This window comes from Salvelinus sp. IW2-2015, linkage group LG17 (assembly GCF_002910315.2).
Source record: "Salvelinus sp. IW2-2015 linkage group LG17, ASM291031v2, whole genome shotgun sequence".
Classification (NCBI taxonomy): Eukaryota; Metazoa; Chordata; class Actinopteri; order Salmoniformes; family Salmonidae; genus Salvelinus; species Salvelinus sp. IW2-2015.
In genome coordinates this window covers 11,498,911-11,515,920 of record NC_036857.1, presented here as the reverse complement: position 1 = coordinate 11,515,920, position 17,010 = coordinate 11,498,911, and the positions used below count along the sequence as shown (strand labels likewise).

At 42.6% G+C, this 17,010-nt stretch overlaps 1 protein-coding gene across 2 annotated transcripts in view; it reads right to left on the bottom strand.

The window, feature by feature from the left end:
* ogfr (opioid growth factor receptor) overlaps nucleotides 1-14,071 on the bottom strand; it is a 52,368-nt gene extending 38,297 nt beyond the window's left edge. Inside the window, exons 1-2 of one of the 2 annotated variants that reach the window (XM_024006666.2) lie at nucleotides 13,733-14,071; nucleotides 48-116 (exon numbers count right to left, since the gene is read on the bottom strand). In XM_024006666.2, coding sequence (XP_023862434.1) covers nucleotides 48-116; nucleotides 13,733-13,870 — 207 coding nt within the window. In that variant the 5' untranslated portion in view covers nucleotides 13,871-14,071. The remainder of the gene's footprint in view (nucleotides 1-47; nucleotides 117-13,732) is intronic. The other variant, XM_024006668.2, reaches the window with a different exon arrangement.
* Between the last annotated feature and the right edge of the window lie 2,939 nt (nucleotides 14,072-17,010).

The window sequence follows — 17,010 nt, the reverse complement described above, 5'->3', positions numbered from 1 at the left end:
AACTCCAGGCCCTATTCCTGTGTAATAACAAGGGACCTTATACTTACAGGATACCCTCGTCTGTAGTTTTGCATGTCCTTCGCAGCCCTCATGTTTCTGGAGGAATTGTTTGACCACTGGAAGACATGGTACATCAGAGACACTGGATGTTACATTTGGCAGAAATCAATTGGCATTATTTGTCCCTTTGTGTACCTAAAAAGACTGACCTGGGTGTCAAGTCAATGGAACCGAAGAGGAGACAAGAATCATCCCATAGTTTCCCTGTTTGGCCAGTTGCAGAGAAGGACGACAGTGTAGGGGCAACCTGAACCAGCTCAAAACAGCAGCAGTTTGTGCATTCTACACATTCCACTGTCTACCTGTTACATTTCTGCATGGCGCCCTGGTTGGTTGTCACCACTGACAGAGACTGGGGGATAATCTCAATTGCATACTCACATCCTTCTCAAAACCCATTGGATGAGAACGCCAGAGGACCGTCCCCTCTGATCTTCTCCAATGGGTTTTGAGAAGGAGGCAAGGAGAGAACACGAGGAGTATGCAATTGCGACTCCATGGGAATTCACATATTCACTTCTGATTAGCTAGCTACCTGGCCTAGCAAGCCTTTTAGAGACGTAGTTCAATCAACAGTACAAATCAAGTACACACTACTTCAGGTCACTGGTAGAAAGTGTTTGATGGCAACACATCTTCCCAATAGCTAATGTTAAAGGATAATTTTACCACAAATCCAGAAACTCCCAAGTGATTCCATATATTGAAACTAGTTCATTGGAGTTTGCCGCCTCCCCCCCTGGAGTGCAGAACTGAGACCGCTGCAAAAAGGGGTCACAAAATAAGTGACAATAATTGTGAGCAGGGTTTCCGCCACAAGATCCCAGTTGTTACCCATCGCTACATAAAATGATACAAAATAATTTCAAATATTTTAGGTAGGAAAGTACACATTTCTTGACTGAAAACCAATAGTACTTTTGCCAAATTGCTAATTCGGCATGTAACCTTTCAATAAAACAATGAATTTGTCCACAGTTCACGGATTTGTGAATCATTCATTCACTGACAATGGAGCAGTGTGAGGCAGGCCTGCATCAAGCAACATCACAAGTCAAATGACCCGTTTTTGCAGTTGCCTCAAATCTGCTATCCAGGGAGAGGGGCAAACTCCACTGAACTAGTATCAATATGGAATCACTTGGGAGTTTCTAGATTTTGGGTTAACTTTTCCTTTAACATTATACAGTGCAGTCAAAGTATTCAGACATGACTTTTTTGACATTGTTACTTTTATTATTATTCTAAAATTGATTAAATGGTTCACTATCTACACACAATACCCCATAATGACAAAACAAAAACAGGTTTAGACATTTTYGCAAGATTCATAATAAAAAATTATTTACATAAATATTCAGACTATTGAAGGTCCAAGACCTCAGCGGCCTCCATCATTCTTAAATGGAAGACGTTTGGAATAATCAAGACTCTTCCTAGACCTGGCCACCCGGCCAAACTGAGCAATCCGGGGAGAAGGGCCTTGGTCAGGGAGGTGACCAAGAACCCGATGGTCACTCTCACAGAGCTCCAGAGTTCCTCTGTGGAGATGGGAGAACCTTCCAGAAGGACAACCAGCTCTGCAGCACGTGTGGGAGTGAATGATACATTTAGGGACAGACATAGAAGTGTACATTAGACTACAAGAGGAGAAGGCAACACGTAAGTGCATTTGCCATTCTGGTAAAAACAGGAAACCAAAGACATAAGACATAATGGCCAAAGCCATTATAAGCATAAAGGCTTAGGGTAAACTTAAAGTACATTGTCTATTGTCTAGGACAGGAAACTAAAGCAAGGCCATAAGTACATAGAAGAGCTGGAAAAACCGAGGTCAGAGGGACATACGAAGGAGGGGGCCAGCCAAATGACCAACAGATGGACTATAGGCATAATACATATTTATATTAGGACACTGAGAAGGTCCTGGCACCATTGTAATCTAATCAAGAGCRGATACAGGCGTTATTGGGCATGAACAAGCAGGAAGCCTGAAAATGAAAGACAATGGTAACATATGACGTATGAGAAGTAATTTAATTAACGTATGTGATGAACTCATGGGCTGTGTGTGTGTATAAGAACAGAGCCAGTGCTTATGGAAGTGGGTCTTTCCGCGGACTGACACGTCTTCTGATATTTTATATTAAAAGCCTATATTGAATTTACAAGTTCTTGTAAGAGTGTTATATTTCTGAGACGATTATCCACGACACACGCCACCAATCAGGCCTTTATGGTAGAGTGGCCAGACGGAATCCACTCCTCAGTAAAAGGCACATGACAGCCCACTTGGAGTTTGCCAAAAGGAACCTAAAAGACGATGACCATGAGAAACTAGATTTTCTGGTCTGATGAAACCAAGATTGAACTCTTTGGCCTGAATGTCAAGCATCACGTCTGGAGGAAACCTGACACCATCCCTACAGTGAAGCATGGTGGTGGCAGCGTCATGCTGTGGGGATGTTTTTCAGTGGCAGGGAGACTAGTCAGGATAGAGGGAAATAGGAATGGCACAAAGTACAGAAATCCTTGATGAAAACCTGCTCCAGAGCGCAGACTGGGAGCGAAGGTTCACCTTACAAGACAACGACCCTAAACACACAGCCAAGACAACGCAGGAGTAGCTTCAGGACAAGTCTCTGAATGTCCTTGAGTGGGCCAGCCAGAAACTGGACTTGAACATCTCTGGAGTAGAGGTCGATCGATTAGTCGGAATGGCCAATTAATTAGGGCCGATTTCAAGTTTTCATAATCTGTAATCTGCCTTTTTGGATGCCAATTAAATTGCAATCCACGAGGAAACTGCATATCAGGTGGTAAGCCTGCCAAGAGTGCAGTGTCAAAAAAGACCTTGTGGCTGCAAGGAGCCAAGGTAAGTTGCTAGCTAGCATTCAACTTAACTTATAAAAAACAATCAATCTTTACATAATCACTAGTTAACCTAGTAATATCATCAACCATGTGTAGTTAACTAGCTCGTCATGCGTTGCATATAATCAATGCTGTGCCTGTTAATTTATTATCGAATCACAGCCTACTTCAACTTCGCCAAACAGGTAATGATTTAACAAAAGCGCATTCGCGAAACAAGCACAATATTTGCACAAATGTACCTAACCATAAACATCAATGCCTTAAAATCAATACACAGAAGTATATATTTTTAAACCTGCATATTTAGTTAAGAAATTCATTTTAGGACTTGAACCCGCTAATATTAACTAGGGAAATTGTGTCACTTCTCAGAGTAAGGGTATACGCAACAGTTTGGGTTGCCTGGCTCGTTGCGAACTGTGTGACTAATTAATTTGCCAGAATTGTACATAATTATGACATAACATTGAAGGTTATGCAATGTAATAGCAATATTTAGACTTAGGGTTGCCACCCGTTCGATAAAATATAGAACGGTTCAGTATTTCACTGAAAGAATAAACGTTTTGCTTTCGAAATGATTGACGGCCATTCTAAAWTGGCGCCGACCGAGATGGCCGCCTCGCTTCGCGTTCCTTGGAAAATATGCAGTATTTTGTTTTTTTATGTGTTATTTCTTACATCGGTACCCCAGGTGATCTTAGGTTTCATTACATACAGTCGGGAGGAACTACTGAATATACGATTAACGTCAACTCACCATCGTTCCTACCAGGAATATGACTTTCCCGAAACGGATCCAGTGTTTTGCCTTCCACCCAATACAATGGATCTGATCCCAGCCGGCGACCCTACGCGGACGCCGTTAAAGGGGCAAACGTAGCGGTCTCCTGGTCAGGCTTCGGAGACGGGCACATCGCGCTCCACTCCCTAGCATACTACTCGCCAATGTCCAGTCTCTTGACAATAAGGTGATGAAATCCGAGCACAGGTAACATTCCAGAGAGACATCAGGATTGCAACGTGCTCTGCTTCACGGAAACATGGCTAACTCAAGAGACCTAACGGAGTCGGTGCAGCCAGCTGGTTTCTTCACGCATCGCGCCGACAGAACAAACATCTTTCTGGTAAGAAGAGGGGCGGGGGGGTATGCCTTATGATTAACGAACGTGGTGTGATCATCATAACAACACACAGGAACTCAATCATTCTGTTCACCTGATCTAGAACTCCTCACAATCAAAGTCGACCGCATTATCTACCAAGGGAATTCTCTTCGATCATAATCACAGCCGTATATATTTCCCCCAAGCAGACACATCGATGGCCCTGAACGAACTTTATCTGACTCTTGTAAACTGGAAACCACACACCCTGAGGCTGCATTCATCGTAGCTGGGGATTTTAACAAGGCTAATCTAAAAACAAAACTCCCTAAATTCTATCAGCATATCGATTGTGCTACCAGGGCTGGTAAAACCCTGGATCATTATACTAACTTCCGCGACGCATATAAGGCCCTCCCCGCCCTCCTTTCGGAAAAGCTGACCACGACTCCATTTTGTTGATTCCAGCCTACAAACAGAAACTAAAACAACAAGCTCCCGCGCTCAGGTCTGTTCAACGCTGGTCCGACACAATCTGATTCCACGCTTCAAGACTGCTTCGATCACGCGGATTGGAATATGTTCCGCATTGCGTCCAACAACAACATTGAAGAATATGCTGATTCGGTGAGCGAGTTCATTAGGAAGTGCATTGACGATGTCGTACCACACAGCAACGATTAAAACATTCCAAACCAGAAACCGTGGATTGACGGCAGCATTCGCGTGAAACTGAAAGCGCGAACCACTGCTTTTAACCAGGGCAAGGTGACCGGAAACATGACCGAATACAAACAGTGTAGCTATCTCTCCGCAAGGCTATCAAACAGGCTAAGTCCCAGTACAGAGACAAAATAAGAGTCGCAATTCACAGCTCAGACACAAGAGGTAAGTGGCAGGGTCTACAGTCTATCACGGATTACAAAAAGAAAACCAGGCCCGTCGCGGACCAGGATGTCTTGCTCCCAGACAGGCTAAATAATTTTTTGCCCGCTTTGAGGACAATACAGTGCCACTGACACGGCCCGCTACCAAAACCTGCGGGCTCTCCTTCACTGCAGCCGAGGTGAGTAAAACATTTAAACGTGTTAACCCTCGCAAGGCTGCAGGCCCAAGGGCATTCCCAGCCGCGTCCTCAGAGCATGCGCAGACCAGCTGGCTGGTGTGTTTAAGGACATATTCAATCAATCCTTATCCCAGTCGCTGTTCCCACATGCTTCAAGAGGGCCACCTTGTTCCTGTTTCCAGAAAGCTAAGGTAACTGAGCTAAACGACTACCGCCCCGTAGCACTCACTTCCGTCATCATGAAGTGCTTTGAGAGACTAGTCAAGGACCATATCACCTCCACCCTACCGGACACCTAGACCCACTCCAATTTGCTTACCGACCCAATAGGTCCACAGACGACGCAATCGCAACCACACTGCACACTGCCCTAACCCATCTGGACAAGAGGAATACCTATGTGAGAATGCTGTTCATCGACTACAGCTCAGCATTTAACACCATAGTACCCTCCAAACTCGTCTCAAGCTCGAGACCCTGGGTCTCGACCCCGCCCTGTGCAACTGGGTCCTGGACTTCCTGACGGGCCGCCCCCAGGTGGTGAGGGTAGGTAACAACATCTCCACCCCGCTGATCCTCAACACTGGGGCCCCACAAGGGTGCGTTCTGAGCCCTCTCCTGTACTCCCTGTTCACCCACGACTGCGTGGCCATGCACACCTCCAACTCAATCATCAAGTTTGCGGATGACACTACAGTGGTAGGCTTGATTACCAAAACGAGACGGCCTACAGGGAGGAGGTGAGGGCCCTCGGAGTGTGGTGTCAGGAAAATAACCTCACACTCAACGTCAACAAAACAAAGGAGATGTTGTGGACTTCGGAAACAGCGGAGGGAGCACCCCCCTATCCACATCGACGGGTCAGTAGTGGAGAAGGTGGAAAGTTTTAAGTTCCTCGGTGTACACATCACGGACAAACTGAATTGGTCCACCCACACAGACAGCGTTGTGAAGAAGGCGCAGCAGCGCCTCTACAACCTCAGGAGGCTGAAGAAATTCGGCTTGTCACCAAAAGCACTCAAACTTCTACAGATGCACATCGAGAGCATCCTGTCGGGCTGTATCACCGCCTGGTTCGGCAACTGCTCCGCCCACAACCGTAAGGCTCTCCAGAGGTGTGAGGTCTGCAGAACGCATCACCGGGGCAAACTACCTGCCCTCCAGGACACCTACACCACCCGATGTCACAGGAAGGCCATAAAGATATCAAGGACAACAACCACCCAAGCCACTGCCTGTTCACCCCGCTATCATCCAGAAGGCGAGGTCAGTACAGGTGCATCAAAGCAGGGACCGAGAGACTGAAAAACAGCTTCTATCTCAAGGCCATCAGACTGTTAAACAGCCACCACTAACATTTAGCGGCCACTGCCAACATACTGACTCAACTCCAGCCACTTTAAAAATGGGAATTGATGGAAATTATGTAAAAATGTACCACTAGCCACTTTAAACAATGCCACTTAATATAATGTTTACATACCCTACATTACCCATCTCATATGTATATGTTATACTGCACTCTATATCATCTACTGCATCTTGCCATCTTATATAATACATGTACACTAGCCACTTTAAACTATGCCACTTTATGTTTACATACCCTACAGTACTCATCTCATATGTATATACCGTACTCTATACCATCTACTGCATCTTGCCTATGCCGTTCTGTACCATCACTCATTCATATATCTTTATGTACATATTCTTTATCCCTTTACACTTGCGTGTATAAGGTAGTAGTTGTGGAATTGTTAGGTTAGATTACTTGTTGTTATTACTGCATTGTCGGATAGAAGCACAAGCATTTCGCTACACTCGCATTAACATCTGCTAACCATGTGTATGTGACTAATAAAATTTGATTTGATTTGATGATAGTTTCCGGATTGACCATATTAATGACCAAAGGCTCGTATTTCTGTGTTCTTATATTATAATTAACTCTAGGATTTGATAGAGCAGTCTGAGCGGTGGTAGTCAGCAGGCTCGTAAGCATTCATTCAAACTTTACTGCGTTTGCCAGCAGCTCTCAGCAATGCTTGAAGCACAGCGCTGTTTATGACTTCAAGCCTATCAACTCCCGAGATTAGGCTGGCAATAATAAAGTGCCTAAAAGAACATCCAATAGTCAAAGGTATATGAAATACAAATGGTATAGAGAGAAATAGTCAACGTGTCATAATTCCTATAATAACTACAACCTAAAACTTCTTAACTGGGAAAATTGAAGACCCATGTTAAAAGGAACCACCAGCTTTCATATGTTCTCACGTTCTAAGCAAGGAACCTAAACTTGATCTTTTTTTACATGGCACATATTGCAATTTTACTTTCTTCTCCAACACTGTTTTTGCATTATTTAAACCAAATTGAACATGTTTCATTATTTATTTGAGACTAAAAAGATGTTATGTATTATATTAAGTTAAAATAAGTGTTCATTGTTCATTCAGTATTGTTGTAATTGTCATTATTATAATGACGGAGTTGCAATCTACTGCAGAGATAGCCTGCAGAGTTCTATAATACTATCCAGGTCTGTGCCCAAACATTTCGAGCTTCTACTTCTAAATATCCACCTTTTCAGAAACAAGTCTCTTACCGTTGCCGCTTGTTATAGACCACCTTCAGCACCCAGCTGTGCCCTGGACACCATATGTGAATTGATTGCCCCCCCATCTATCTTCAGAGCTCGCACTGTTAGGTGACCTAAACTGGGACATGCTTAACACCCCGGCCGTCTTACAATCTAAGATAGATGCCCTCAATCTCACACAAATTATCAATGAACCTACCAGGTACAACCACAAATCAGTAAACACGGGCACCCTCATTGATATCGTCCTAACCAACCTGCCCTCTAAATACACCTCTGCTGTCTTCAACCAGGATCTCAGCGATCACTGCCTCATTGCCTGCGTCTGTAATGGATCTGCAGTCAAACGACCACCCCTTATCACTGTCAAACGCTCCCTAAAACACTTCAGCGAGCAGGCATTTCTAATCGACCTGGCCCGGGTATCCTGGAAGGATATTGCCCTCATTCCATCAGTAGAGGATGCCTGCTTATTCTTAAAAAATTGCTTTCCTCACCATCTTAAATAAGCATGCCCCATTCAAAAAAAATGTAGAACCAGGAACAGATATAGATCTTGGTTCACTCCAGACCTGACTGCCCTTGACCAGCACAAACATCCTGTGGCGTACGGCATTAGCATCAAATAGCCCCCACGATAAGCAACTTTTCAGGGAAGTTAGGAACCAAGGCAGTTAGGAAAGCAAAGTCTAGCTTTTTCAAACAGAAATTTGCATCCTGTAGCACAAACTCAAAAGTACTGGGACACTGTAAAGTCCATGGAGAATAAGAGAACCTCCTCACAGCTGTCCACCGCACTGAGGCTAGGAAACACTGTCACCACCAATAAATCCACAATAATTGAGAATTTCAATAAGCATTTTTCTACGGCTGGCCATGCTTTCCACCAGGCTACCCCTACCCTGGCAAACACCTCAGCACCCCCTGCAGCAACTTGCCCAAACTCCCCCTGCTACTCCTTCACCGAAATCCAGACAGCTGATGTTCTGAAAGAACTGCAAAATCTGGACCACTACAAATCAGCAGGGCTAGACAATCTGGACCCTGTTTCTAAAATTATCCGCCGCAATTGTTGCAAACCCCATTACTAGCCTGTTCAACCTCTTTCGTATCGTCTGAGATCCCCAATGATCGGAAAGCTTCTGCAGTCATCCCCCTCTTCAAAAGTGGAGACACTAGACCCAAACTGTTACAGACCTATATCTATCCTATCCTGCTGATCTAAGGTCTTCGAAAGCCAAGTTAACAAAACAGATCCCCGACCATTTCGAATCCCACCGCACCTTTTCCGCAATGCAATCTGGTTTCCGAGCTGGTCATTGATGCACCGCAGCCACGCTCAAGGTCCTAAACGATATGATAACCGCCATCGATAAAAGACAATACTGTGCAGCAGTCTTCATTGACCTGGCCAAAGCGTTCGACTCTGTCAATCACCACATTCTTATCAGCACACTAAACAGCCTTGGTTTCTCAAATGACTGCCTTGCCTGGTTCCCCAACTACTTTCAGATAGAGTTCAGTGTGTCAAATCGGAGTGCCTGTTGTCTGGACCTCTGGCAGTCTCTACGGGGGTGCCACAGGGTGCAATTCTCAGGCCGACTCTTTTCTCTGTATACATCAATGATGTCACTCTTGCTGCTGGTGATTCTCTGATCCACCTCTACACAGACGACACCAGTCTGTATACTTCTGGCCCTTCTTTGGACACTTGACTAACCTCCAGACGAGCTTCAATGCCATACAACTCTCCTTCCGTTGCCTCCAACTGCTCTTAAATGCAAGTAAAACTAAATGCATGCTCTTCAACCGATCGCTGCCCGCCCGTCCAACATCACTACTCTGGACGGTTCTGACTTAGAATATGTGGACAACCACAAACACATAGGTGTCTGGTTACACTTTATACTCTACTTCGACTCAAATTAAGCATCTCCAATCCAAAATCTAGAATCGGCATCCTATTTCGCAACAAAGCATCCTTTACTCATGCTGCCAAACATACCCTCGTAAAACTGACTATCCTACCGATCCTCGACTTCGGCAATGTCATTGACAAAATAGCCTCCAACACTCTCCTCAGCAAATTGGATGCAGTCTATCACAGTGCCATCCGTTTTGTCACCAAAGCCCCATATACACTACCCACCACTGCGACCTGTATGCTCTCGTTGACTGGCCCTCACGACACATTTGTCACCAAACCCACTGGCTCCAGGTCATCTATAAGTCTTTGCTAGGTAAAGCCCCGCCTTATCTCAGCTCACTGGTCACCATAGCAGCTCCCACCCGTAGCACACACGCTCTGGGCAGGTATATTTCACTGGTCATCCCCAAAGCCAATTCCTCATTTGGCAGCCTTTCCTACCAGTTCTCTGCTGCCAATGACTGGAACAAATTGAAAAAAAAAATATATATATATATATATTTTTTTCTTCTTTTAAATCGCTGAAGCTGGCGACTCATATCTCCCTCACTAACTTTAAGCATCAGCTGTGAGAGCAGCTCACAGATCATTGCACCTGTATATAGGCCATCTGTAGATAGCCCACCCAACTACCTCATCCCCATATTGTTATTTTTGTTTTGCTCCTTTGCACCCCAGTGGCTCTACTTGCACGTTCATCTTCTGTACATACATCACTCCAGTGTTTAATTGCTAAATTGTCATTCTTGACACTACGGCCTATTTATTACCTTACCTCATTTGCACACACTGTATATAGAYTTTTTCTATTGTGTTATTGACTGTACGTTTGTTTATTCCATGTGTAACTCTGTGTTGTTTGTGTCCCACTGCTTTGCTTCATCTTGGCCAGGTCGCAGTTGTAAATGAGAACTTGTTCTCAACTGGCCTACCTGGTTAAATAAAGGTGAAATAAAAATTAAACAAAATGTATCAGCACTTTTTTTGGACCTCCAATAAATCGGTATCGGCGTTGAAAAATCATAATCGGTCAACCTCTACTCTGGAGAGACCTGAAAATAGCTGTGCAGCAACACTCCCCATCCAACCTGACAGAGCTTGAGAGGATCTGCAGAGAAGAATGGGAGAAACTCCAAATACAGGTATGCCAAGCATATAGCGTCATATCTAAGAAGACTTGAGGCTGTAATTGCTGCCAAAGGTGCTTCAACAAAAGTACTGAGTAATGGGTCTGAAAACTTATGTAAATGTGATATTTCAGTTCATTTTCAATACAATTGCAAAAGTGTCTAAAAACCTTCTGCTTGGTCATTATGCAGTATTGTGTGTAGTTTGAGCAAAAAAACCAATTGAATCAATTTTAGAATAAGGCTGTAACGTAACAAAATGTGGAAAAAGTCAGGTCTGAATACTTTCCAAACGCACTGTAGCTAACTTAGCTACCTAGCCAGCTAATCAACAGGGCAACAATGGCAAATGTAGCCAGCTAGCCAATTAGCTATTGCTAGCTATCAACAATTTCTTCCCGCCAGACTTTGTCAATACTAATTAGCGTTAATATTGCCATAAATAATGTGCGTGTTAGCTAACATACTTTATTTTTCTAACCTGACTAATTATGTACTAGTTCGGTTCAAAGGGATGAAAAGCTACTTCCAGTCAGTAATGTTAGCTAGCTAACTGGCTAAAGGCTAGATAGAGTGCTAGCTAGTTGGCATAGTTATATTCTCCTACATTCAATTCACATTTCCACAAAATTCAGAGTGTTTCCTTTCAAATGATACCAAGAATATGCATATCCTTGCTTCTGGGCCTGAGCTACAGGCAGTTAGAGTAGGGTATGTCTTTAGGCGGAAATTGAGAAGGGGGGTACAACTAAGAAGTTAAGAGCCACGACGCACGGTCTGATAATATTAACACATATCACTTGCAGTACGGTTTTGGAAGAAAGAAATATATATTTTAAAGTTGATACACACCTTTATAGGTTTTGGTTTCCTACACTGCCATATTACTGCCCTTCACCGAAAACAGTACTACACAAGACTACATTTACCTGTGCTAATTAGCCATCTGCGTTCTTGTGCTGACGTTGCTTCCAGAGGCAGTTTGGAACTCGTTAGGGAGTGTTGCAAGTTGATTTTTATGCGCTTCAGCTGTCCCGTTCTGTGAGGTTTGTGTGGCCTTCTACACAGTCACTTGAGAATAACAGCACTTAGTTGACCGGGGCAGCGCTAACAATTAGACCAACTGACTTGTTGGAAAGGTGGCATCCTATGACAGTGCCACGTTGAAAGTGAATGCACTCTTCAGTAAGGAAATTTTACTGTCGATGTTTGTCTATGGAGATTGCATGGCTGTGTGCTCAATTTTATAAACCTGTCAGCAACGGGTGTGGCTGAAATAGCTGAATCAACTAAGTTTAAAGGGTGTCCACATATACTTTTGTATATAGAGTGTGCTATATAAATGAATAAGGCTGATGGAACAGATAAGAATATTTAGCTAAAAATTGATAAATTATTATTTCTTCACATTTTAGGTGCAGCAATACACACACGGCGGTAGGCCTGTGTGAACGTTCCAAAATGCGCGCCGCACATGCGAGCGGTTTCATGGACAGAGATGAAGTATCCATTAGAAACGTAGAAAGAGGGGGGATCTGAAGATGCAACAACTATCATGGGTTGATAATATTACTAGGATAATGCCTTTCAAATCAAATTTTAATTGGTCACATACATGGTTAGCAGATGTTAATGTGAGTGTAGCGAAATGCTTGTGCTTCTAGTTCCGACCGTGCAGTAATATCTAACAAGTAATCTAACAATTTCACAACAACTACCTTATACACAGACGTGCAAAGGAATGAATAAGAATTTTTACATATAAATATATGGATGAGTGATGGCCGTGCAGCATAGGCAAGATWCAATAGATGGTATAGAGTACAGTATATACATATGAGAAGAGTAATGTAGGGTAACATAAAGTGGCATTGTTTAAAGTGACTAGTGATACATTTATTACATCCAATTTTTTATTATTAAAGTGGCTAGAGATTGAGTCAGTATGTTGGCAGCAGCCACTCAATGTTAGTGATGGCTGTTTAACAGTCTGATTGGCTGCTAGACAATGAAAGCGTTTTTTTTTTTAAACAATAGAACGCATATGAGTAAATCTTTCCCTCTGTTTCTATGGTGGGATTTTGGCTATAGGGTACTTTGAAGCAAGGTAAGACATGCCTCATAATATGAAGTAAAACATCCAAGTGTCAAATAATTAAGGAATTTTGCAAACGCCATCTCATGTACAATAGAAACACTGCTAACCACAGTGCTAGGTGCCTGCACGCTTGAATTAAAAGGAAACTGCACTCAAATTTCCCAGACCTCAAGTGGTCTCCTGATGTAGTTCAAACATTGCTATGGTATTAGCACATACAATTGTATTTCTGTAAAAAAGATAAAAATAAATTGACAGCCTCATTTATCCGTTTCAATAGTAGGCCTACTATTAGCCTACTTGCACAGTACTGCTTGGGTTGGCCTGACTGAAAGACCAATATAAATTAAATGATTTTAGGTCATTCTGAGTGCATGTCACTGTTTGTGATAAAACATTTTTTTACACAAGTCGCATTTCCTTCGCTGGGCGGGCCGTTTGGAAATGTTTTGGAAAAATTTGAGTATGCCCACTTGTCCAGGCACCACTACATCACTGGGGTACAGTAACTGTATTTGAGAAATGTTTTTGGATGTGATATGAAAGTGAAGGAATTTATATTTATAGAACTGTACTGCAATTGAGAATCGATTCACGTTTAGATTGAGTATTTGGCTACCAGAGCCAATTTGCCCTTTAAACTGATCATGCAACGCTAAGGTCCTTGGACTGAGGAGTAACGTTAGGCTCCTTTAGTTGCCAATATTGAGCTTCCATTAGCTAATTTAACATACTGTCAATTTAGCTAATGTTAGCGGCCTATTGCTAGATTTTGCAAACTCGTTTCCCTTGTTAACGCACACATTTTTATAATTGACGTTAACTAGTTACACAAGGTTAAGAAAAAAAATTGAAATGCAACGTACTAAACCTGATTTCCAATACGATTTAGTTCTGTCCTGGTTTGAAAGACGCATTTGGTTCTCTCCTGGGTCGTCTCCATCATCACTCTCTGTTTCCCAGGTTGAATCATACTCGCACACTAAATCGTCGTCCTCCATCATTGAAAAAACAATGTGGGCTTGAGAAAGACGAAAAGCGAAATCTGTTTAGATACGACAATTAGACATGAGTTGAGCTTCTAGCGCGACTATTTACGGCGACCAACCATCCATCCTCCCGGTCATGCAAATCCATCGCCGTGTTTCGCTAATGTGACCACCAGATGAAATGGCCCGTGCAGCTTGTGCCTGTAGGCTTGTTCGACAAAGAGCTCGCCAATTTGTATTCCCAAACCGGAAATGAGTTCTCTTGTTTCGTTCATCCATTCCTATCGGAAAATGAATGGGGAAAGAATAAGGTTTTGGAATAAAAAAAATAAAGTCTGAGGTTAACACAGGTTTATGAGATAATAGCAGTCAGTTAACATGACCTTTATGAATTATGAAGCCTTTTATGTGCTTTGCGTAATGGATTTGATGCTCTCGAACACGGCCAATGCACGTCTACAGGCTGAGCAGCTGTTGAGAATAATGCGTTTTTTTGAGGACAGAATAACTTTTTTAATGGGGCTATATCGTGTATATTTGAGTAGCCTTGCTGGGCTTTCTGAGAAATGTCAAAGTCATCATCAACACCACCATCCTCATCACCACTAATGGCGTGTGGCATATCAGTCTCAGTGATATTATATTGTACTGAGTTAGGATAGGCTTATGCTTTCTCATTAATCAAAATGCTATTTGGAAAGTTATTTTCAGACTGTCCTGATATCTGTTGTTGATGTAGGCCTAGGTTAATTTGTTTTTATTGTATCCCGAACAATAATGATAATTCTTAAATAATAMAAATTAAGAAAATATTTAATTTTAATTGTCTGTGGTGAGACAATAATTCCTGTCTTACTGTATATATCATCCTCAAAACACACGTCTGCAGTCAAGCATGCACACATTCAGTACCAGTCAAAAGTTTGGACACACCCCTACTAATTCCATGGTTTTTCTTTATTTCACTATTTTCTACATTGTAGAATGATAGTGAAGACATCAAAACTATGAAATAACACAAATGGAATCATATAGTAACCAAAGTGTTAAACAAATCAAAATATATTTGAGATTTGAGATTGTTCAAAGTATCCAACCTTTGCCTTGATGACAGCTTTGCACACTCTTGGCATTCTCTCAACCAACTTCATGAGGTACTCACCTGGAATGCATTTCAATTAACAGGTGTGCCTTGTTAAAAGTTAATTTGTGGAATTTCTTTCCTTCTTAATACGTTTGAGCCAATCAGTTGTGTTGTGACAAGGTAGGGGTGGTATACAGAAGATAGCCCTATTTGGTAAAAGACCAAGTCCATATTATGACAAGAACAGCTCAAATAAGCAAAGAGAAACGACAGTCCATCTTTACTTTAAGACATGACGGTCAGTCAATCCGGAAAATTTTAAGAACTTTGAAAGTTTCTTCCAGTGCAGTCGCAAAAAACACCAAGCACTATGATGAAACTGGCTCTCATGAGGACCGCCACAGGAAAGGAAGACCCAGAGTTACCTCTGCTGCAGAGGATACATTCATTAGTTACCAGCCTCAGAAATTGCAGCCTAAATAAATGGTTCACAGAGTTCAAGTAACAAACACATCTCAACGTCATCACTTCAGAGGAGACTGCGTGAATCAGGCCTTCATGGTCGAATTGCTGCAAAGAAACCGCTACTAAAGGACACCAATAATAAGAAGAGACTTGCTTAGGCCAAGAAACACGAGCAAAGGACATTAGAATGGTGGAAATCTGTCCTTTGGTTTGATGAGTCCAAATTTGAGATTTTTGGTTCCAACCGCCGTGTCTTTGTGAGACGAAGAGTAGGTGAAAGGATGATCTCCGCATGTGTGGTTCCCACTGTGAAGCATGGAGGAGGAGTTGTGATGGTGCTTTGCTGGTGACACTGTAATTTATTTAGAATTCAAGGCACACTTAACCAGTATGGTTACCACAGCATTCTGCAGCGATACGCCATCCCATCTAGTTTGCGCTTAGTGGGACTATCATTTGTTTCCAACAGGACAATGACCAACACACCTCCAGACTGTGTAAGGGCTATTTGACCAAGAAGGAGAGTGATTGAGTGCTGCATCAGATAACCTCGCCTCCACAATCACCCGACTTCAACCAAATTGAGATGGTTTGGGATGAGTTGGACTGCAGAGTGAAGGAAAAGCTGCCAACAAGTGCTCAGCATATGTGGGAAATCCTTCAAGGCTGTTGGAAAAGCATTCCAGGTGAAGCTAGTTGAGAAAATGCAAAGACTGTGCCAAGCTGTCAAAGGCAAAGGGTGGCTACGTTTTTGGTTATTACATGATTCCATGTGTGTTATTTCATAGTTTTGATGTCTTAAAAATAAAGAAAAACCCTTGAATGAGTAGGTGTGTCCAAACTTGTGACCGGTACTCTACGTACACACACACTTCTGACATATCTCCTTCCCACAACAGAAGATGAATGTTATCACTGTCCTGAGTTAAAGTTTGTCCATGTTTAGTATGCTAGTTAAATTGGGATCTAGCCTTGACATTCTAGGATGTGCTCTTCCAAACACAAGGATCGATTGCTCAAAGAGGTGACATTAATGTGAACATGTAATTGGATTTACAAAGACTGTGTTCTGCTCATCTTTTTGGCAGTAATTGTAAGCTAGCCGAGGAACGTGTCTGCCTTTCTCACGTGTTACCACACCATTAGAGGATATAAATAGTATCCTGTGCTATCAAGTGGGTATTCTGTGTGTAATGGCCGCTGGTTTGGGTTTCTATTTTTGGTCCCAGTTACTGTGGAAACTCCAGGGCTGTGCCAGCATCCAGCATTTGGAGTTAAATTCACAGATGCTGCTATAGCTGGGTCATATTGGATGGATTCAGGAATGATTTAGTTACAAACATACAGTGTACTGTATGTCTCCACCATTTAGTTGCTTGAGCTAAACACTGGAGTTACAGAGAGTTTCAATAGAAAAAACACATTGATAGTAGTCAGTTAGTTGACTGGTTTGTGTCAAGCGGAAGATGTCACAGGGTTGGCCTGGTCAACAGAAAAAAATTGTTATGTAAATGGTTTTAAAAAGGAAATGGGTTTATGAAGTTTTCTTCAGAATTTAAGTTGATTATTTCTGGTTACACGCATATGTCATCAAACTACTGGCTCC